The 24,607-nt window shown below is 39.9% G+C and overlaps 1 protein-coding gene across 5 annotated transcripts in view; it reads right to left on the bottom strand.

Annotated features, from left to right (window-relative positions):
- si:dkey-166d12.2 (rap1 GTPase-activating protein 1) overlaps positions 1 to 24,607 on the bottom strand; it is a 199,099-nt gene that overhangs the window by 31,741 nt on the left and 142,751 nt on the right. For 2 of the 5 annotated variants that reach the window (XM_034686878.1, XM_034686852.1), the window contains exons 1-6: positions 18,860 to 19,051; positions 13,544 to 13,579; positions 11,831 to 11,878; positions 9,621 to 9,659; positions 9,273 to 9,458; positions 6,026 to 6,129 (exon numbers count right to left, since the gene is read on the bottom strand). In XM_034686878.1, coding sequence (XP_034542769.1) covers positions 6,026 to 6,129; positions 9,273 to 9,458; positions 9,621 to 9,659; positions 11,831 to 11,878; positions 13,544 to 13,579; positions 18,860 to 18,955 — 509 coding nt within the window. In that variant the 5' untranslated portion in view covers positions 18,956 to 19,051. Of the gene's footprint in view, positions 1 to 6,025; positions 6,130 to 9,272; positions 9,459 to 9,620; positions 9,660 to 11,830; positions 11,879 to 13,543; positions 13,580 to 18,859; positions 19,148 to 24,607 lie in introns of those variants that run through there. The other 3 variants (XM_034686844.1, XM_034686861.1, XM_034686870.1) reach the window with 3 other exon arrangements.

Raw genomic sequence — 24,607 nt, 5'->3', positions numbered from 1 at the left:
CACCTGAGCTGGTAAAGGTTACAATATGACATCTGTTTTAAAGCAGCACATTTACTCTGTATATGTGGATGCTCATCTTGGTGGCATCAGAGTCACTGACATATTTTTCATGTGTTTTAAATTTAGAAGTTCCTTTCAAACATTACCAAAGATAGTCACAAGCTTTTTGCCAGATGCATCTGTAGTCCTCATCTGAAACGTTTTTCGGTTGTGGCTTGTAAAAGTGTATCATCATTTTTGAAAAAAGAGGCAAATATGTGATCCAAAATGATGAAAAGGTGTGATTTAGATTCAAGTTCTAACTGGCTTAAACCGCAATATATAACCTTTAGAGTTTATACCCAAGTCTTTAAAATGAGTCATGACTTGTTGTGGACAATAAACTGTATAAAAAGATGGATGACATGACAGCTCCCCAAAAATGAAGCCACAGCAATCAAAATCAACCTGGACACAGCCAAGAAGTTCTCTTTAATGCCCTCAGGGCGGCGCTATCTTGCCCCTCCTATGAAACGAACAGATACGCAAATTCTTTGTATCCCTTCTGCCATCAGACTGCTAAATGCTGATAGCAGTTTTTAACTGATTGTCCATATGAAGTTGTGTATTTATAAGGTGGCTCTTAGTATTTATTCCTTGCAACTGTGTTTTTGTTAAATTTATTTAAATTTATTCATTTACTTTTTTATTACAAGCCCCAACTTGCACTGTTGTCGTCAAAGACATGTTGACTGTAGATGTTGTTTGACTGTAAGTAAACTAAATTGCCCTTCTGGGATCAATAAAGTTGTCTGAATCTGAATCTGAAAATACAAGTAAACAAAACTTCAAGCATGGTTTCTACGTCAGCCTTTAACATTTTGGGTTTTGCCATTGTCTCCATTTTTCGGAGAGGTTTAGTTCAAGTTAGTTACTTGATATATTAAAAACATGTTTAACTTTGTGATTGAGAATCTTGATGACAAATGCAGCTTGTGTGGCGATGTGTGCACCGGATTAACAAGGTAGAAGAGTTAACATAACTAAAAATACTCAATGTGTTTTGCATCTGCTTCAAACCAACACAAAAAGACAGTCTGCTTGAAACCGTCCCAACCTGAGGGATCTTTGCCAATTTAGGTCAAGGTTGAGTTAAATGTGTTTCGGTTAGCCGAAGAGGTTAGTACTGTGGCTCCTCCAGCTGATAGTTACTGCGCAGAGTCCCGCTCCAAAAGACACCAGCGCATGATTCTGTCTTCACTTCTATACAATAGAAGAAAGGGAAAGACACATTGTCCATCTTTATCTTTGTAAAGCCTGTTAAAGGAAGTTTGTCCTTGCCACTGCAACCTGCTAAATGTTGCAAAGTGCTCTGCTCATGGTAGATTAAGATGAGATCAGACTGGATCTTATCCTGTCTTGATGTTGGGTCTTTGTCAATAATTGAACAGAGTCCAGTCTAGACCTGCTCCTTTTGGTAAGTGTCTTGAGATAACGTTTGTTGTGAGTAGTAACTAAAGATTGATTGATTTATAAAGTGAATAGTTTCGCTCAAGACTTGTTGACAAAGTTTGCTCGTAGATCATGGTTGGAGTGAAAATTATAGCTTTCTTTTTTAGTTTCTCTGTGATAGCTGATGAGCTCCCCAAAACATTCACAGCTACATCCTCCAAAAGCACCCCCATCTGGGCCAAATGACCTGGTTTGTGCAAGTCCCACATAAAAGCCGAATGGGATTTAGTGAATGCAAACTTCAATTGCAGAACATATTGCAGACCTAGAAACTTCAATTGCATACCTGGCATGCTCAAGAGTTTCTATAGGTATTCAAATGTAGAGAGTATTTCCAGTCACAGCAAAGGAGGATATGACTAATTTGGTGGGTCTCTTACAGATGCTTTAAATATGGAACGAGTGAGTCAGTGCTTGTGACTACACACACTGAGGGGACTGAGTTAGCTGGGGTGATGGGGGTGACTGTGGGAGGTGCCCACTGAGTGGAAAACATCACAGTGTGAAAAATGATGTGGGCTGAGTGACTGATACCTCCTGATATACTCATCCACTCTGAATCTCCATTAACAAAGACAGAGAGCTGCTATTAAAATAAGGAGTGGAGTCTCTCTCTGCTAAAATTAATTCACAGGTTACACGGTGTCTCTCACCCCCTCGTCTGTCTTTAGAAAAATATGAAGGAGGATCTGAGTGAGTGAGCACAAGTGTGTGTATGTGTGTGTGTGAGTGACGCTGGTGGGTGGGAGGCATTACACACACAAGGATGAATAGAGTGCTGATTGTGGAGTACTTAGTGGTTCAGTTTTTTTTTAAGTCAACATTTAAAGGGAAAAGCTTGAGTGCTAATACTGCAGCACACAAACACTTTTTATTCATGCTCTAATTAAAACGACTCTCAGAGCAAAAGTGGAACAATACATCTAGTCTGGTCATGGTTGTACGGACAAAAAGGCAGAACCTTCTTCTAAAGTGCGATGACTTTACAAACCTTATGAGGTGGATTGATAATTAGATCATTAAGTACCACACTGCAGATTTTTCTTGGGGATTAATTGCTCACAATCTGCATGTTATAAGAAGAGATATTCAGTAATGACAGAGTACGGATGAAAGAATGAGAATGTATTAAACCATCAAACTGACAAGGAGAGGAGTCAAACAGAAGGACGTAATTACCTCGGTGGATGCATCAGCTAGCTAAACAGCTGACATCCATCCCGTAAACCGCCATGTGTGTTTACTCGAAAGTCACATTTGAAGATTTTGCAAGATTTTCAGTTTTGAGTGTCAGGACTGGTTGCTGGCGAAAATAACTTGTTAGTGTGTGGTATGCTGTGTTGGTCATATTGTTGCACACCACACACTCTATGAACAAAGCAATTCAATCTGTCATTATTTGTTATCATGCGTGGGGTCTTACATATTTTTAACATCTGTTGAGATTTTTTTTTTTGTGATCAATTGTTTATTGGTTGTTTTTCAGTGCCCGCCTCCCCCTGTACCCACCTCCCACACCACTCCAAATGGTAGTGTACATAGGGTAGTAAGAAAAGAGGACAGGGATATAGGCACCTAAAGAAAAAAAGAAGAAAAGGACCCTAAAAGAAAATTAAAAAAAATAAAAGATAAAAAATAAAAATTATACATATAATAATAGTAATAACAATAATAATAATAATAATAAAATAATAATAATAATTCTAATCATTATAAACTAAGTATATAAGTATATAAATAAATAGAGCTCTCCCAACCCCAATCCCATTCCTCCACCATCCTGGTATCCCATAAGCAGTCTGGACATAAACATAACTAAACCTACCTTTTTAGTCTCGCTTTTAACTGAGTTTCATTCTTATAACAGTTTTATTTACTTATTTATTTTTTATCTAGTTCAAATTTTAGTCAATTTTATTTTATTTTATTTATTTGTGTACTTAATTATTCTATTTTTTAAGTACAGCATCTTATTTTATTTTAATGGTTTAATATTTTAGTGTTTTATTATCTTACAAATGTATTTTATCTTAATGATTTTAATTTAAATTTAACATCTTATTTTACCTCCAGTGTTTCCTCATTAAGATATCATGAGAGTGTTTCCTCAGTTCGTTGAGCAACTTCTTTTTAATTTTTAATGTATTTATTTATTTTTTATTGTTTTTATTACTATTGTTGCATATATTGTCTTCTTAACCTTAGGATTAAGGGGTGGGTTTGGGGTCGGGGCTGGGGGTTGGATATCCTTTAAATTTTTTCCATTTTAAGTTGTTTTTATGTACAGCACTTTGTATTACAATGTCATTATATGAAAAGGGCTTTATAAATAAAGTCTGATTGATTGATTGATTGATTGATTGGTAAACACCAAGCAGCAACCTCCAGCCAAGAGAATTAAAGCCAATGCGGAAGTGTTAAAAACTGCAGTTCATCGAGTGTCCACTAGAGGCTGGTTCCAGAAGTGCAGGAAACCACATACACACCCATTAAAAAAGTTGATCTTTACAGCAGAAATAAACATGTTTACAGCCTGGTACAAAAAACAAGTGTAGTCTGGATAGCACATTTCTCTAACTGTCACACATTGTACGGGGCGCGATTTTTTTTAATAACACGGCCGTTTTGAAGAAATTAAGATTACAAGATTTCTATAATGAGAGGCACAGCTGACTTGATTGAGAGGCGGAAACACTGCAGCTGTTGGTTAGGAGGCTCAAAGCCCGCCTCTTTACCTCACACTAGTGGTGCAACGGATCATCGTTGATCCATGATCCATACGGATGCCTCTCCGCGGTTCGGCAAGGACGTGGTGTGCGGATCGGTTGATGAAAAAAGTTGCGCGTGTTCACGTGCTGACTGCATGTTCAATCCACACTCACTCGTCAAGTGCAGCGGTAGTCATGGCAAGTGAAGGAGCAGAGGAACTTGAAAAAACCTCCTGCATCTCTTAAGTCACATGTATGGGAGCATTTTGGGTTTCCCTGTGAAATACAGTGAATGCCGAATGTGCTTGAGCCACGTTATGAAATTCTGTTGCGCACCCACTAGACCAGAGGCTGTCAACACGCGGCCCGCGGGCTGCACCCGGCCGCCTATTTGTGGTCCCCGAACTGTTATTCCTTCACTCTGTGTTTTGGTCGGCTCACCCCGTGTTTACCGGGACTTGTCTCCATGCCAACGATACGCAGACAGGCTGTTGCTGGGTCACTTAGAGTCCACTGCTGCGAGTGAAATTTTTAACTTTCACTTTCGTTTATGGAGCAGTTTGCATGTTGGCACTTTGCCAGCTATAGGACCCTAGAATAAAACGGTCTTCCAAGTTTGCAGCTCAAAGAAAAGTGGACGGTGAAAATCAGCGATTGAAAGAAGAATAGAGTGAAACTTTTGAAGTTCCTCTGCTCCTTCAGTTGCCATGCCATGAAATGCAGGGAATGAGGCAGGACTGGGCCCACAGATAGGGTGCTTTGCATATGCAGTACATTTTGAGTTGAATGTTGTTTTTATTTAATGGGCAAAGTGTTTTACAAAATAAATGGAGGACAAAGTTATATTTGTCTTGTCTTCTTCTTTTTTTTTTTGCTGATCCGAAAAATGATCCGATCCGTGACTCAAAACCATGATCCGATCCGAACCGTGAGTTTTTTGATCCGTTGCACGCCTACCTCACACTAGCCCATCAGAAGTTAGGTTGAGTTCAGTAGTTCCAATATGGCTCCCGGCTTCAAAACAACGCTTCAGGAACAGACGGGTGACGCCACGGATACTAAGTCCATTATTTAAACAGTCTATGCTAAACACACACAAGTTGATATAATTATGCTGTTCAACATGTGTTGAGATTTTAAAAATATTTGAGTGAACCAGACTTTAAAATATTTTTTTGAGCTGAGTGATAAATATTCTGTTGAGGTGGAAAAATGATCTTCTTTCCCTTACTGTGAGTTCAAATAAGACTGTTGGGGGCTTGATGGAGCAAATATAAGGAAGTAGTGTATGGAAGCTGCAATATATTTTAGTGATTAAGTTCTGTGAGTGGGCTGAAGCACTTTGTAGAAGAGAAGTGAGAACATTCAGCAGAGTTGCAGTCCTTGGACACGGTCAGATGATGCACAATCAGCAGCAGACGTCTGAATGTTTAAGTGAAGATGAAATTGATGAGAAAATGTATTGAGCACCCTCTGACTGAAGGGGTGAGTCTTCCAGCAGCAATGATTATTTTCAGCAATTCAACTGGAAAATACAGTTCAGCACTCACCACTGAGGTGAACTGTGAGACGTGACGCTCTCTCCATCAGTCAAGTCTAATGAGGAAATGCTCCTTAAGAAGTAATGTAATTAGGAAGATCTGTGAGTAAAAACCCCTTTAATGTAGACTTTTTTTTGTGGGCAGGGTTGCTGGAGGTCCAGAGGAACAGAAACAGGGGAACAAAGAAAACAAACAAAGACGAAAGGCAAAGAAAAGCAGCAAAAGAGAGGAAGAGACTGCATGAGAAAAAAAAGCACAAACTCAAACAGAAATAAAAAGTGTTACCGAAGCATCAAGCGCAGATGCTCCTGATCCCCGATGACATCGTACTTCAAGGAAAAGACCAAGTGTCCCAGAGCAGCATCCATGGTGTAATAATTAAAGTGTTCCTGAGGGCAGATAAGCAGAAGAAGGTTTAATGCCAGGATGATTCCTCCTGCAGAAACTGACAGCCGCTGACACAGTAATAATTAGAAACAGCTATAATAAATTAAAAATGGACAGTGGTCTGGACAGTGACAGCCTGTTAATGAAGGTGACAGGTTTAATTCCCCTGGAGTAATAATTATGAAACAGCCGTGCTACACTTCTTATTGTAAATGCACAGCTGTTTCATTGCTTGTTTTCTGTTTACACAAGAAGGCAGTTTTATTGTACTAATACGAAACATATAGCATCATGTGCACTGAGCACTTTCTGTCACTGTGTGTGCAGCATGATGAGCAGATTGGTGACCAATTAAAAGAGAACCTTGCATTAATCAGCGGAGGAACATTATGCAGATGCTTTCACACAGATGCACTGCACGGTGTAATTAAGCAACAAGTATCTAATCATGCTCTGCAGCAGGTATAAAAATGCCCGACAGGCCCGGTGGAGTCTGAATTTTTGTTACTGTTACTATCCTGATGGTAGGATTTAAAAGAGTGGAAATGGCCCCATCAGTTGGTTATGAGGGTACACGAAAGGGTTTAATGAGTAAGGAGATGGTGTTACACTCTGGTATAAATGTCATCATCTGGTTCTACTTTGGTACAATGAGAGGAGATGGAGACTCGTCCGTCTTTATATTCAATCAGTAATCCGGATGGGATTTTAAAATCCTGTAAAAAAAATTAAATCCATCCTGCTGAATGAAGCCAAACACATATTTTCCCTATAATCTCAAACATTAACAAACATTTAAGATTCTAAAATACTGGCTCATCAAGAATATTAAAACATATTTTGTAATTCTTAGCATTTACAATACATTCAATCAATCAATTAATCAATCAGTCTTTATTTGTATAGCACCAAATCCCAACAAATGTTACATTAAGAAGCTTTTACAAACAGAGCAGGTCTAGACAGTACTCTAGGCAGAAACCTTGAGCAGAACCAGGGGGAAGGGTCAGCAGCTCCTCTGGCTGCTAAATATGTGTCTGCCTGTCACAGCCTGAGGGATGCACCATCCCATGGTGTTTGATTTTAGGTGGAGGTTTTGTGAGCGTGCCGCATCGGGTGAGGACATTGAGATATGCTGTATAGGTGACACCATTGTTCATTAATGCATATAAAATATGTAATATATGGTTGATATGTATTTGATGAATATAATATGTAATGAATATGGTATGTGATTAATGTATATATGGTGAGTGTAGTGTGTTGTGAATATATATAATGTACTGTATGAATTTATGTGCTTTGGCAATAATATCTCGTTTTTCATGCCAATAAAGCAAATTTGAATTGAATTGAATTGAGAGAGAGAGAGAGAGAGAGAGAGAGAAAGAGAGAGAGAGAGAGAGATGAGACGAATAGTAGTAGTTCTAATGAGCTATCAAGTCTTTTGGGGATTTAGTTTCAGTCTTTTAACTTTTCTTGATAGAACAGAAAGAAGGGAAATGAGAGTTGGGTAGACATGCTTCAAAGAGCCACGGCTGGGAGTCGAGCCTGCAGCCCTTGCGTTTAGGACTTTGCCTCTGTACCTGGTGTGCTTGCTCCACTGACTGAGCTAAACCAACAGAGGAGTCTGTGGGCTGTTCAAGTTTAAGATTGGATTCATTAAAGGCACAGTGCACTTATTTTGTTTGTTTGTTTTTAGTGTTGAAGTGGGGTCTTCATTTTGTAGTTTGGTTTTATTTTCGTCTTTTGGAAGCCTGCAGACCTAAACAGCTGATCAGTGGGGGAGGGATATGTGGATAGTGCTAAACAAATGGGCTTTCTGTCAGAAAAGCTCTGCACATGTTTAAATATAGTATAAACTGACAATAATGTCTGCATTGAAGTTTCTAAAACCCCATTTCAGTCTCAGCAAATGTTTGTCTAACATGAGTCTGGTCCTGCTCGAGATTTTTAATAATAATAATAATAATAATAATAATAATAATAATAATAACTTTATTTATATAGCACCTTTAAAAACAAATGTTTACAAAGTGCTTTGACTAACAAAACGTAGTTCTGCCTGTTAAAGGAAGTTTGTCCTTGCCACTGTAACTTGCTAAATGCTGCAAAGTGCTCTGCTCATGGTGGATTAAGATGAGATCAGACTGAGTCCTGTCTGTAAGATGGGACTGGATCTTTAATGCGTCTTGAGATGACATTTGTTGTGATTTGGTGCTATATAAATAAAGATAGATTGATCAAATGATTATAATGAACTAAATGTTGTGATACAATTGACCCCATCGGTTGATAGCCTAGCTTCTGTGTGGTTCTCCGGTTGATTTCCCAACAAGGGGGCCAAGCTAACCGGGATCCTCTGTGGGTAGTACTCTGTCTATTGACATATGCTTCATACAACCTCACTTCAAAATAAATGAATTATCTCTTTAATCCCTCCCAATAAAAAAACAATCAGGGCCAAACATCTGTGCCGATCAATGACTCTGATAGTAACCCTCTCTAAAAGTAAAGGGGATGGATCATAAATCATTTAGTCAAAGTTTTGTGCAGTCTGAGACTAATCATAAACAGATTTCGAGACAAAACGAGAGAATCACTGGAACTAGAATCGTGTCACAACGTCAGGTTGAGGTTCAGAGACCTCTTATCGATGCACACCGAGACTGCTCTGGTGACAGTGTCTGAGGTCTGAAACCTTACAATCCCACTTCAAAGAGCTTTTTCCACTGATTTGTCTCTTGTCTTTACTTTTTGATTATTTTCTCTGGTTGGATAGAGAATACTTTTAACTATAAAGATGACCAAAGATGATGTGTTTAAGGAAATTCAGGCCTGTTGTAAGGCATACTTTTTGGTCTGTGTGTCTGAAAAACTGTACTGGGGTAAACTTTTAAAGGTGACAGCATTAAAAATTGCTTACAAACAAACTCAAAGAGCTGTCTGTCCTGTTGTTTCCAGCTTAAAAAAACTAAGACCCTTAACTTTTGATAAGACAATGATGATTCTTTAAAATGCAATGTTCTGCTGTAACGCAGGTTTTAGGATGACTGAACACCTGGTTAGTAAAATGTAACACAAAGACAGTATTTTTCATTTTGTAATGCATGAAACCAGCCCCTCCTCAGTTTCCATCCTTCACCTTGCCCATGAACTGCTTCCTGTAGATCTTGGCCATGCTGTTTGTCTCCAGTTTGACTTGAGAGGCAGGACCGGGAGGTTGTTCGGCCTCCGGTGTGTCTTTAGGCTCATGGTTGGTCCCCTCAATCCAGTAGCCTCCAAACTGTGGCAGCAGGATGAGCGGGAAAGGACTTCTGCGGCCCAGAACCTGACAATAAACCACAACAATAAGAATGAGAAGAAAAGCGATGAGTGAGGGAAGGTCTGTGTCACATAAAGCATTACATCGCCTTCTTACTCATCTGACAGTTTCTGAACAGAACATACAGTGCAAAGTGTGATTAAGTCGTGCAAAGTGAACATTATTCACCTCGTGAACGCTGGGATAAGGGATGTAGTCCTCTTCTGTCTGCAGGGAGGAAAATAAAAATGAGTCAAGCAGACAAACAGACGCTTCTAGTCATGCTTTCAGTTTTGGTTCTTAGAGGGAAATAACAACAAACATAAACGCGGTGACAGAATATTAACTAAACTGTCATCTAGTTCTGCATTTTTTAGGGTTACATTTTTTTTCCTGCTGTCTCGCACACAAAATCCTTCCTGCTGAAGACTTTTTTGTGAGCAAGAAGCACTTTCTGAGGCATCAGTCTTTACACAAAAAACTCATATTCAGCTGACAGCTATTTGGTAGAGGTTGAAATGTTTTATAACCTTCAGAGATTTGGCTCTAAAACATTTAAGAGTAAAGGTAAAAACAGAACAACAGCATGACCTTCAGCTTTGATAAAGAAAGAGGATTCTGGTTCCAGCTAGATACTCAAGCGAGAAAAGCTTACTTTCACTAGCTGGATTTAAAAGACATCATTAGACATCACGCTAACAAACATTTTCACTCTCTGTTCACCCATTATACTTCTACTGTGGCATTTATCTGCTGCGTTGCACGACTAAAACTAATTTCCATCTTTGCAAACCCGATCTCTCTCAGGTTCAGACGTGATTCTCTCCATTTCCAAAGAACACCTTTCAGTGCAGCACACCTGGACTTGTTCCATGTCAGGTAATCAGCCATGTGTGCCAGAAGTGAAAGATACATTGTTTTCTCTATATCAATCTAAGTGAAAGAGATTGTCCCTTGCATAAGATGCTAAACTAAACAGGACTCATTCTCTGGGTTCTGGCTAGGGCTATGTGGTAGAGTCTGTTGTCTCTTAATTGGAAGGTTGGTGGTTCGATACCAGGTGTGTTTTCAGGTGAGGCACTTTGCCCGAAGGTGAGTTGACAGGATAAGTTAATACTGATGGGCGTGTTAAAAAGAAGTCTCTGCCACCAGTGTGTGAATGTGGTGTGAATGTGGTGTGAATGTGACTTTTAATGTAAAAGTGCTTCATGTGGTTGGTCTTCCCCAGGGTTCTGTCCTGGGGCCCCTCCTATTCGTCATCTATCTTCTTCCTCTTTGCCATATTTTCTGTAAATTCAACATCAGTTTTCATTGCTATGTGGATGACACCCAGCTCTACCTGCTAACCTTTTCTACCTGCCAACCAACCATTATCATTATTATAATTGGAAGACTAAAGAAAATGTTTTATAAACACAGTCCTTTTACCATATATAAATACATGTGCCAGCCCTCGCTCTAAGGTGGATAGATTATTGGGGTCTTAAAAAAGTGTTCATTGATAAATAAATCATGGTCCTCCTCTCCTTTTTTCGAGTCTTGCAGTCATTCCCAGAGTCATCGGTGCTCAAGTCCGACATGAGTCCGAGTCCTGAACCTGAGTTCTACCTCACTGCATCCAACAAACACAGACAGGCATACTGTCGGAATTCAAGATATTTTTGTGAGTAAGTCTATGTTAGGGATGCACGGTGGTGCAGTGGATAGGGCTGTTGCTTCTTAGTGAGAAGGTTCCTGGTTCGAATACTCAGTCGGGAAGGTGGGTTTCTGTGTGGAGTTTGCATGTCCTCCCAGTTCATGCATAGGTTCTCTCTGGGTACTCCGGCTTCCTTCCACAGTCCAAAAACATGCTCATCAGGTTAATTGGTAACTCTGAACTGCCCGTAGGTTTGAGTGTGTGTGAATGGTTGTATGTCTTTCCATGTTTGCCCTGGATGGATGGATGGATGTAAGTCTACGTCAGGGATACCTCATTTGTCGATTTTATAGATTGATTACATCCTGTATTTTTTTTCCACTTCTGTCCCTTTATTCTATATGAACCTTTTTATAACGTCTTTACAACTCCAGAACATTTACGAGCGCAGCCAGATTGTTGTCGCCCAATTTCAGTAAATGGCTTTATTTTCTTCTTGAGATGATTCCAATCCACTCTCTTCCCGATCTCACTTGACCTCAGATCTCCTGCTGAGTGAATCGTCAAAGCCACCCAACATCAGCCCTCCCAGGTAACAGGACATTTTGGGATTTGCAGACCTAGTCCCCGCTGAGTACCTAACTCAGCCGGAGAGTATCGTAAAGCCTGCCTGACAGCTGATAAGGAAAGGTTTATAACTCTGCTGTAGCTGATGCTTTAGCACACTGGGCTCTACGGGGAGAAGGGAGGATTTGTGACTCACTTTGAGCGGGGGCGGGAGGGGGCATCTTTGCTCGTCCATTCTGCAACCCTGCAGAGAGAGAAAAAATTAAACAATACGGAGGGAGCAGGTGAATTATCTACAAAACAAGAGAAGAGACAAAAAGAAAATTGCAGACACTTTGATTGTTAGGTTTCATTTCTTGTGCAGCAGCAGCAGAGAAGTGACAATAATTCATGTTGACATTACACAAGCTCGATCACCACTTGAGCCACATAAAAGGGAAGTAAAGAGGACTGATATCTAAAGGGCTTTAAAGAAGATAAGCAGAGGTTCATGAGAACAGAGAAGGTGTTTCCATAAAGTCATACTGCAGGTAACTTCAGCCACAATTCTACTTAACGGCCCAAAACTGCCAAAACAAGAGCTTACCATCCGCTCTGTTGTTATTCTGCAGCTGACTCATGAATCCTGACAGCTCCCAAAGCACACACAGAGATGAGTAACTAAGCATTCCTGATCAGTGGCCCTTTTATTGTCCAAAAGCCTGCAGCGTGACTTGAAATGTATCAAATCTGATGCACTCTTTTTTTTTTTTTTTAGGGGGGGACTTTAGAGGAGAGGATGAATCACACAGAAATTGGAAATGTTTTTATTAACTTTGCAGAAATTGTAACTGATTTCAGTTTCTCTTCCTCTCCATGATTCCCCTCACTGTTCGTTGGAAAACGGGCATTACTAATAATAAATAAAATATGCAACTGTTGTCTGCAGCTTGGCAGAGTTGCTCCTGTGTTGCTCAGGTGCTTCACGACCACGAGTAAACAAAGTAAAACAGATTTAATATCCTCAAAATAGCTCTAAAGCACACCACACAATGCTGCTCAATGAATGCATCACTAACAGGAATCTTTATGCTCAGACAGCATGCTTTGATGCTTCTGTGTAGCCTTAGTTTGGCCTCTAAAAGCTAACACTGATGTTGTTTGAGTCTCTGTAGTGTTTTAAATGTTCTAAACAGGAGATGTTTCAGACATAAATGGAGCTTTTAGTGTTTGAGGAGCGTTTTAAATTGACCCTGACGCAGCAATGCAAAAGCAAAAAGGTCAATTTCATGCTCGATTAACTACTTAGGAGAGACAAATATACCTTTATCAGTTTGCTGAGCATCTAAGTCCAAACAAAAGTTAGGAAACATCATGAAACTTCATTTTAATTCTGATAGAAGAGCAAATGTGTTTGAATTCTCTTCTCACTGGCTTACTGAAAATCCAATGTTCTTGCTTCTGGTTCGTGTAGCAAATTGAAAATCCTGGGCTGCAAGACAAACTACAATCCTACAAATCCATCTCGGTACATTTAAAATCACTTCACACATCTGATCACGCACACACGAAAAATGAAGGCCAAAACTACACAGCACAGAGAAAACACAAAAGGCTCCGCTCAGCACATTCAGAAGCTTCGGGTTTGTAAAGGCAGGCTCAGGCTTTCACTGCTTCAGATACTAAAAAAAATAAAAAAAATAAACACTCAAGACAAGAAAAGGGAAACACGGACAAGCATTTAAAAAGTTTTGCAGTAGCAGGGCTGTGATCTGGGATACAAAAATAGCAGGTACGGAAGAGAAGAGGAATCTGGAAATAGAAGTTTTATGTCCAAATTGAGTGAGGGCCTTTGATTAAAGCGTGTGAGGAAGAACGGACGAGTTAAGGCAGCAGATAAAAAAGGTAGTCTTGGGACCGTTCACAGTACCTGCATCCTCTCGATCATGGCAAACAGGTCCGAGGTCTGAGGGAGAGAGGCGACACACATCCAAACATGGACACAGGTTTGACAGTTGTTCTGATTTATGTCCTCTGCCGTCTTTGCTCATCTTTAATCTCAACACATGAGAACTCCTGTTTTAATCTCCAACACCCGGCTAATGTCTTATCACACTCCCCGAAGGACCGCCTGACTTGAAAACAATCTCACTGAGGCTGCATCCAACTCCAGGAGAACCGTTCCTCTGCTCCTGAAGTCAAACACGCTGTAAACAAGTTGCTCTGGAGGGAGAATGAGCCTCAAAGCTCTGAGGTGCTCGTCGCTGTTGTTACAGCCAACAGCCCATCTGACTGCACGGCTGAATTAATGTGAAGACACTGTAAAACGACACTTTAAAGTGGGGTTGTATAAAGTATCTATCATAGATAGCTTATATTACCTACAGTAGATTGTGGTCAGTAGAGCACCTGTTTGGAGAAACTGAACCCTCACACAGATGCTTTGTGTCTGTTTTTTTAGAGTAAAATAATTTTGACATTTGAAAACTCCCACCTTAAATAATAAACATAAGTTGAAGCAAAGAGTTTCTACTATCCCACATGTGCTTTTTCTATGTAGAGGTATATCTGTCTTGTTTTAATCTGTTTTTGGCACAAAAATAAAAAAAGAAAAGAAAGAAAGAACAGTCTAATGGGAATATGTAGCAGACCAAATATTCAAATATAATTAATATAATATAATATAATATAATATTTGTTTCTACAGTTAAATTCTTTTTATGAATAATAATAATACAAATAAATAAAATCATAATAATAATAAATAAAAAAGCCAATATGTAGCAGACCAAATATTCAAATATAAATATTGAATAGCAATAATAATAATGATTTTAATTACATTTTTAAAAATAATTATTATCTATATTTAGCGCTTTTCACAATAAAAACATTAAGTTACAATAAAATAAATAAATAAATGAAATAAAATAAATAATAAAAAAATAAAAAATAAACAACAACAAAAATAAATACATACATACATACATAATAATAACAATAACAATAATAATAACAATAACAATAATAATAATATTAATAATAATAATAATAATAATAATAATAATAATAATATAATAATAATAATAATAATAATAATAACAACAATAATAATATCAGAGTAGAGGGATGGTCCCTAGATGAAAGCAATGACACAGATTCCTGGAAGCAGCGTCCAATAAAACAGTGCAATTAAAGTCTATGTCTATGTCTATGTCTAAAGAGGTGTGTTTTTAAGAGCTGTTTGAAAACATCAGCTGATTCTGCAGAGCGTCAGGACGTGGGCAGGTCATACCACAGCTTTGAGGCGACAGCCCTGAAGGCTCTGTCACCACAGGTTCTTAAGAGAGTGTGTGAGATTGATAGTAAATGTAATGTTTCAGATCTGAGGGGACGGGTCGGCTAGTGAGGGTGAAGTAGTTCAGGTAAGTAATCTGGGGCCTGACCGTGATGGGATTTGTAGGTGATAGTAAGATTTCTAAAAGTCAAGAGGGAGCTGGTGGAGGGATCTTGGTACGGATATACCTGGTGCTGACTTTTTTTTAGCATTTTCCAAGCTGAAACATTTTTGTGCTGCAAGCCATGTCCACAGTGTAAAAAAAAGCTTAGTTTATGTGATGCTCTCAAGGTAGTTTCTCCAAACATGAGTAGTGCTGACCACCATATTGATTATTACGTCCCTTCAAAGCTTGACACAATCTATGAAGAACTCTCAGGTAAAGATTGTACAAGGCAACAACTCTAAACAACCTGACGTGGATCCTCTGGAAACTGAATTTTATATCAACACTGGTAAATCTTGAATTCTTTTCATCAGCATGAGTCCAGGTGTTGTTCTGATACCTGTGCTTCTCGTGAGACAAAGAGGCTTCAATCAATCCAGCTACATCTCCTAAAACTACACCTGGACCATGCATTGCCACAGAACACAGTTACGTGTATTTTCTAAGTAGCTGAGGCACAGGTACAGGTTAAAGTCAAAGACAACACCGTCAGGCATGTGTGTCTAACCCGAAGAGAGTCTGAAGCTGCTCTAACCTAAGCTGAAGAAGATCACAGCCGCCCTGATGGCACTGCTTGTTGTGGGGGCGAGACCTCTGTTCACCATGTAACACAAGTGGACTGAAGTGCCAAGCTGATGTTTCCACATGACAGCTTAGATTTACTGCAGGGCTCGCAACACACACCCACACACACTAACACACGTATGAAAACCAAGAGATGCCCACCTGTGCATACACATAAACATTCCCTTGTATGCATAATCTGAAATACTCCTGTAAACACACCTATATTCATATAAGCAGCTATAAAACACGCTCAAACACTCCCCTGGCCCTGACCCAGTAAAGCCCAAGGTGCAGCCTCGGTCTATTGTTGCATGTGAAAACAAACAGTGCCATATGATATTCAGAGGGATACTGCTCTGCGCTACTGACTGCAAAACAAACATCAACAAACATTGTATCACGCTGAGCAGATCATCAGCCAACCAAACACCATGACTCTCTTCCTGAGAGAGAAAGGAAGTAATGCACACCTGGGAGGTAGCGTGGCAGGAGGTAAACCGCAGCTGACAATCCTTACACCCCTTCATCAAGTTCAAAGAAAGGTGTTTAGATTTTGAGTTCTTGCCCTGAATTATGGAACAGTTTCCCCACCTACAATTAGATCTAACATCTCCATGAACATCCTTCAAATTTCTCTTCTGTTCCTTTAATACTCTTAAGTTTTTGGTTCTGGCAAAAGACGATCAAATTTAACGATCAAGTGAAAGCAAACGTTTCTTCTTGGAGTCTTACTTTTATGTTTCGACTTCAATTGGTTATTATGAGAATGTGTGTGTGTGTGGAAAAGTGACGCTAATGCTGAAGTGCATAAATCTGCAGGTGTCAACTTGAGGCTGGCTCTAAAAGAGTCTGTGTTAAAAACGCCCATAGCTTCAGCAGAATTAAACATGCTTGCTTGGTGCAAAAATTGTTTCGTTACCTATATCTCATATCCTTGTTCTTGACAACTGTACAAATTAAAACTCATCCATTTTGATTGCATTAAGGTTATGCTCTTATGCATCAGCCACACCCCTAAATAAGCATTACTCAGCATTTTAGGAGTGTTTCTGATTTGACTGATGGTGGATGCTGGAGATTATTACTTTTATTACTTTTATGACCATTGTTTTCATTTTGCATCATTTTTTATTAAATTAATTTGTATTCTCTTTCCTCATTTTTAATTATGTGATTGTGTTTTTCTGGTATTTATTTGATTTTATTTCAAAGGTTTATTTTATCTTAATTGATTTTATTTAATTATTTATATTCTCTCCTCTTCTATCTTCTTTTTGAAAATTATTTTATTTCATTTTTCTTGTATTAATTTGATTTTGTTTAATTGATCGATTCTATTTTAATTGATTTTATTAAAAAAAATGTTTTAAGTATTTCATATCACATTCATCTTGTTTTAGCCTTGTATCATTTTATCTGTTGCTTTTGTTTTCTCTCTGTTCCTTTGTTAAAGGTGACATATCATGCAAAATCGACTTTTTAATGGTTCTCTACCTGAAATATGTGTCCCTGGCATGTCTACAGACCTCCCGAGAATGGAAAAAAATCCATCCTGCCCCTGTTTTGATTTCTCCACCTTTCTGTAAATGTGTGCTGAAACGAGCCGTTTCAGACTTCCGTGCTTTTGTTACGTCACAACAATATCCGGTCTGTAACGGAGTCAGAGATCGGAGCTTGTTCTGCCCATAGACTGTATAAAATACAACTCAACTCCTCCTCCGTTTTTCATTACCTGCACACGTGTGCTAACAAGGAGCTTAGGAGGGAGGCATGCTAGTTGTAGGCTGTCTTAATAAACACAAAGGTCGGTTTTACTCCCCACGCCTGTGGTACACAGCTACATGTCGTAGCTGTAGCTGTAGCTGTAGCTGTAGCTGTAGCTGTAGCTGTAGCTGTAGCTGTAGCTGTAGCTGTAGCTGTAGCTGTAGCTGTAGCTGTAGCTGTAGCTACTAACAAATAAAACAACAAGTAACACAGAATCTGTGACCAATCCTTCAGAAAGGTCCTGCTGCCTTTCTGGCAGAAGTCGGTTTTACTCCCCACGTCTGCAGATTTGAAGATCTAGTGGATGATTTTTACTTATCATGGATAAGTGCTAGCGCTAGTTAGCATAGCCACATAGCTACATGTCGTAGCTGTAGCTGTGTACCAAGACACGTCGACATACTGACAAATAAAACAACAAGAAACACTAAAGCTGTGACCAATCGTTCAGAAAGGTCCTGCTGCAGGCGCCTCTCCGTCAGGATCAGATTCTGGATCAGATTCAGAGGGTTGAAGTAATGCTATCTGTGAGCAGCCATGTATATTCAGCCAACATGTAAACATTAGATCAACGTGCTTGAGAGCCGAGGCCACATCCACTTCCTGAGGGGGCGTGGTCAGAGGGAAAACAGCCTGTTCTGGGGAGGGCTGAAGAAGAGGGCATGCCAAAATCTGATTTCAAAGTGTTTTTTTGAGCATAAACTTTAAAGACATGTTTTGGGGACCTCTTAGACCAATATATATTGATGAAAAAAGCGTGATATGTCACCTTTAAGCACTTTGGGCTGCATGCTTCAATGCTATTTAAGGTGCAATATAAATAATAAAATGAGTTGAGTCATTGGCAACCACTATCTTTAGGCTTCATAACACCTCCTCAGAAATTACTGAGTGACATTACCCAGACAACATCCATGTTTTAAACAGTCTATAGTCCATATGATATGATTTTCTTTTTTAAATATTTTACAGATTAATATTGTGTTTTAAAAAGGTTTTTGATTTGAGTAACATTTGCTCCTTGCAGAAGTAAAATTTGTCAGGAGAATGACCCTGTCCATGTGTAAGCTTTAGTCTGCTTTTATGTTGTTAATTCTTAATTTCAGTGTTGATAAGTTGATCACACTGGACTATCTATCTGTTTTTTAATAACTGATTCACTTGACTGTGCATGTTTGAAGTTATCAGGTAAAAATAGTGAGCCAAAACAGTTTGTCTCTGAGAGGATAAAATCTGAGCCTCAGGCAGTGGAGCATGTGTTTCATTTTTCTATAACCTACAAAAAAATCCAATATCTACTGTTCAGCAAAAACAAATACTTTTCTGTCTCTAAGCAACCTTAAGAATCCAACAAGCAACAATAACTGGAGCGAAGAGAATCTCTCACTTCCAGCAGGTGAAAAGATACTCACATCGCTGAGGCATCGTCTCTTGAGAAAAGGCTTACTAGGGGGACTGCTGCGGAGTCCTTCCAATAAGGAATTCCTAGCTATCCTGAGCTCTGTCATCTTTCCACAAGTATGGATGAAGGCGAAGCCGACGAGAGCGCAGGTGTTGATATCACTGTCAGCAACGAGGGGAGAAGCGAGACTGACAATGTCACCTCACACAGCCTGTCGCTCAGGCACTGAACTGAGAGCTGTCCATCAGAACCCAGACATCAGCGTGTATGGGGGGTGAGAAAGCATGTGCTGTAATGTGAGGATATCATTTCCTTCCTTCCCTTTTTTTCACCCTCCCCACCCTGCCACACACACACACAGCTGTTCAATAGGAAGTACAGAAGGGAGGAGCAATGTGAATCCCCTCCCTGTGTGCTCGGAAAAGCTATCTTCTCTTTTTAAATGCAAACACACACACACACACAGAAACACACACACATGCAAATAAAAACTGCATAGTTCTCTTTTTTTTGTTCAAGCACAATATGCAACTATCCTCTTCCTCTTTTTCTTCTATCTCATATTTCTCAAGTATTGCTGTGAGATACACTCCTCCTCTGCTCCTAACAGACGCTCACATTTATTTTACCACTCACTCAAAGTCCACATATCCTGCTCTTTATGGAAGAGCCAGCTTCATACATTTTACTGCACACGCTAAAGTAGGTTAATTACGGCAGCAGCGTTCCTTAAGATTGAGAGAGCTCATTACAAGCTGTTACACTTCTATTCCTGCGCAGGCACTTGGACACAGTAACAACCCTTGAATCATAAGGTATGCTCACAATCAATGCTAAGAAACATAAAGTAGCAACACAAGTGGTGCTAAGGGAGGGAACTAGGGGGGTGGGTTCACCCTGCATGACCCGATCTCATTCCCAAGTCTTCAATTAGAGACACTTTGTCACAACCCTCTGGGTCTTATTGAACTCACATGTTATGCTTCAGTGTGAGACTGACTGTGAGCGCTCAACCAGCATCAGTGTAGAAACATATCTGCAATAATGTTGGACACTCAGCACACCAGCTCTGAGCATCTTTCAGCTGGCTGTAAGTCAAGGGACTTCCTAATGACTGCATGCATTTGGTGAAAATGAAAGCGTTTAGATGCTACAGGAGAGTTATTCACACAATATGTAGCTGTGAGCAGCAGAAGTCAGCAACACAGTGATCTAATATTTTCAGATTATGGTTTTTGCATTACTTCTTTTTAACTATTTGTGTCTGTTTTTTTTAAATGAACAATGAGATTGAAATAGTTCCTGGTAGTCCCTCATCTCGGTATCTCACTGAAACATGTTTTACGATCTGTTTGCCCCTAATGTTTCTTAGAGATGGTGAGTTATGGCCAAATTCCATCAGTTCCGTGTCTGGTCTCCGATCCGTCACGGCACCGGACTTACAGGTTTCTATTCTACTCAATGTGTTAACTTCCACTGGATCCGCTCCGTTGTGTTCTGGCTGCATCTCTGATCCGGCAGGTCGGAGCACTCTGGATCAGATACGCAAGAACAAGTTTTTGCCAGATGCAAGGAGCATGGTGCATCAATATGAACAGAGCAGATGGAGCGGGACAGGAAGTCAGGCACCAAAACCAAATTAAAACATCCGGTTAATTTTCAGAATAAAACACTCTGTGTTTGTAGTATTTCACTTAACTACAACATCAAACCGTCTCAGTGAGTGGAGCCAGGCCTGGAGTCAACAGGTCAGAGGTTTTCAGACAACGATAAAGACAACAAGGATGAGGAGAGGAGGAGGATAATTATTGATTCAGTAGTAACCACAGGAAAACCTCACTCTTGTGTCTCCAGCTTTCTGGCTCTGTGCTCTGTTCTGAAAACGCAATGGTTGGGTGTTGACGTACGAGAGAGCATGGAGGCTGGACCACAGAGTATCTGGTGGAAGTCTGATGTTACCCCCCCCCCCCCCCACTGCTGAAATCTACTTTCACTTAGAAAGACCATGAAAACAAATCAGTTTGCCCAACAGATGACTTTATCTGCCCAAAAAACTGAAGGTTTACCATCTTATCAGGATTACACTGATGCATTAAAGAGAAAGATAACTTGATAAGTTACAGATAAAAATCTACAATCGACACCAGTGCATGGCACTGTATTAGTGATGGGTCGATGTCTATCAAATCGGATGAGACGAAGTGGGCTTGTGTCTGTGACACGTCGTATGAAATATCAAAAGAAAGAAAGAAAGAAACGTACTTTATTAAATCAAATTAAATTTTTCCACGTGTTATTTTTTGGGTCATGCTACACGCACAGGTTGGTGTATATACATACAATTGTTATGCACAAACATGCAGTGGACATGCACTTAGAGAGATGTCAGAGTGAGGATGCTGCCATCAACCAGCGCACCCCGAGCAGCTGAGGGTTTGGTGCCTTGCTCAAGGGCACCTCGGCAGTGCCCAGGCAAGTGAACCAACACCACTTGCTAAACTTTGTCCATGCTGGGACTCGAACCAGCGACCCTCTGGTTGCCAAGCCAAGCCCATATGGAGTGAGCTACTGCCGCCCCATCAAAATCAAAGTATCAAAGTCTTTGTTAACAAAAGACTCAAATTAATCCAATATTAAAGGATCCAACTAAACAATGTCGGTCAACAAAAATATTGAAACCCACTCACCCTCTTTGTCTGCCTCCTGCCACACAACTGAACACAAAAGCTTAACCACACCCATGAGCCCAATACGGTAAATTGAGTCATAACCATAAAGGGAAATAATTATGATAAATAATCAACACAAGAAAAACACACATTATGGCTCCTACACGGTTTAGGAAGTCAGATTAGCCAGACCTTAAGCCAACACCTACTGAGGCTGTACCTGCGTGAGGACAGCAGCTCATTGAGGGTGAAGTTAACAGCTCACTGAAAAAGGCACAAGTTCCTTCAAATATGCTGATGATCACAGATGAAGGAAGTACTGTTGAGTTCTATAAAAGATCTCAATGGTACACTTATCAACTGTCATATTTCTCTCTCTCTTTCCCCCGTCTCTCTTTTATTGCACAGCCTGTAGGTCAGATCTTCTGCACTGTATTAGTTTGTGTTATGCCAGATTTATGCTCCATATAACAGATTCAGGCAGACAGTAGCTCTCTGATCAGCGTGATAAACAGACAAACAGTCTGATAAAATATCAAGACAGACAAACAGAAAACACATGACACAAACACACTGCTGAGGCGCTGTTGTATCGCATTAAAAGTACTTAGAAACGGTATTTAGTGGTTATCAGGTTATAAAAGGAACGCAAAGCAGCTAATTATGTCTCAGGATGTCAAAAATCCAACATCTACAATAACCGAACATAAATGATTTTGTCTCTGACCCACATTGAGGATTAAATCAATCATTTAAAACACAGTTAGAAATGTCTTTGAACAGACTGTGTGATTGAATGTCAGGACACAAAAACAAATTACATGCCGCTGCAGTGATGTTGTATTGTTTACATAGAATGGAACAGAATATATGATGTCTTTCAATTCACGCACTTATTAAAATATCATATTTATAGTTATATTTGATGGTATTGCTCTGTTCTGAGAGCTCCCTGCCCTTCCATGTGCATAAGTGGTGTCTGTTACTTTAACGATTTGTACAATTCTGTGATTCTTAAATGCTGCCACTAATTGTAAGTTAGCCTGTACAACTTGAAAACTGCATAACTATTATTCCGCCTTTCCCTCTTTATGTATCTAGATCTGGTTAATTGCTCTATTTATGGAGCCAATTAACTGTGCCAGCCTCCAAATCCCCCTTTTGCAATAATCTTAGTTAGGTCTGAGTAACCCTCATAAATGAATGAGCACAGTCAAGAAACGAGCGAGGCACTCTAAGAACTCTACACAGGAATACATCCGGCACGTTTCACTGCATCATGTCCTTGGTGAAGAAACAACAATGTGAAAGGCTCCATGTGTTATCACTGCCACCAGGGGAGATTTGTGAGACAGGCAAGCAGCCCAGTTCCCTGCATGCAAGCCAACCATCGCACCTCCAGAATCATCTGTGCATGGTTAAGCCCTGGTATGACATAAGGGAATCACAGATAGCAGAAGACAGAGGAGGAAAGGAAGAGATAAAGAGACGTAGGCTGAAAGGGATGCTGTCATTCTGTGAGAGCAGAATCTTTCTTGTGTTGCTCTTTCCAACAGGCCAACATCAGACATCAACAAAACTGACCTACTTCTTAAAGAAAAATATGCACTGCTGAAAGCTTTCCAGAGGACAGATTCTTCTTATATATGTTAAACACTTTTCATTTTGCAATTGAAGATAAACACAGGCAGCCAACTGTCTGCATTGATTTCCCTTGAGTAAAATCAATGAGGAGGAAACAGAGGAAGGAGAAGTTGCATCACTTAAAAGAAAAAATAGACCATCTTTATCATTAATAGGCGCTAAAAACAGCTCTTAGTGATGTAGAAACACCAAAAAGGGGCAACGGTATAGGACATTGATGGACCAGACAAGGCAGGACTTCCCAAAAAAAGTACCATTGTTCGAGTCCTGTGTGAAAACAGAAGTAAACACAGAGTTCATGTTTTAAACAGCCCTATGTTTCCTGATTTTGCTTTAACACAACCAAACAGACCAGTTCACATGCTACAAAGATAACAAACACTACCATGTGTGTCAGAACGAGAGGCCAAAGGGTTTGACAGAGCATTGTAAGTGTTGATGATTCAGCACCGTAATAGATCTGCCTTTTAGACATGCTCTCAACATGAGGTTAATTTCATTAGTGGTAATCTCTCTCTTCATGTCTAGACCGGCTTGTTCTGAATGCCAAACTGGGATTTAAGAACATCCACAGAGGAGAGCTGAATTCTAATTACACACTTGTTGGATATCCATGTTTAATGGTGACATGACTGCGAAAAGTGAGGGAGATGTTGATGACTGTTCAGGTACACACTATGAGAGTCGACATTGTACCGGTTGTAAACAAGCGGCAGCCTCTGTTCTAAAAATATAAGTCCAATGCAGAAGTGCTACAAAGGGCAGTTGATCGAAGATCTGCTTGAGGCTGTCTCCAGAAGTACTGGAAACCACATACACACCAATTCAAAAAAAGCCAATCTTTACAGCAGAAATAAACATGTGTAGTGTAGTCCGGATAGCTAATTTCTCGATCGGCACACACTGTACGGGGGGTGCATTTTTTTCTGACACAGCAATTTCGAAGATATTGACATTACGAGTCTCCCAATGAGAGACACAGCTGACTTGATTGGCAGGCGGGAACACTGTAGTTGTTGGCTAGGAGGCTCAAAGCCCACCTCTTTACGTCACAATCGCTCGGCAGCAGCAATATGGCTCCCACCGACGATTGGCCTCAAACGGAGCTTCAGAAACAGATGAGTGATGTCATGGATACTAAGTCCATATTTTATACAGTCTATGTAAAGCATTGGTGACGAAAAAGCGAACACATCACTTCTGTCCTCGCCAGCTTACATTGGCTGCCAGTTTTTTATCGTGCAGATTTAAAGACTTAATTGATTACTTATAAAATTTTAAATGGACAGTTTCCAAACTATTTAAGGGACCTTTTAACCCCATATGTACCTGGGCAGCCCCTCAGATCTGTGAATGCAGCTCTGCTGGTTGTGCTAAGATCCCGCCTTAGAACTAAAGATGACCCGGACTTCTCAGTTAGAGCTCCAAGACTGTGGAACTCCCTG

The sequence above is a fragment of the Notolabrus celidotus genome, chromosome 1, assembly GCF_009762535.1.
Source record: "Notolabrus celidotus isolate fNotCel1 chromosome 1, fNotCel1.pri, whole genome shotgun sequence".
NCBI lineage: Eukaryota > Metazoa > Chordata > Actinopteri > Labriformes > Labridae > Notolabrus > Notolabrus celidotus.
This window is presented reverse-complemented; position numbering and strand designations above follow the sequence as displayed.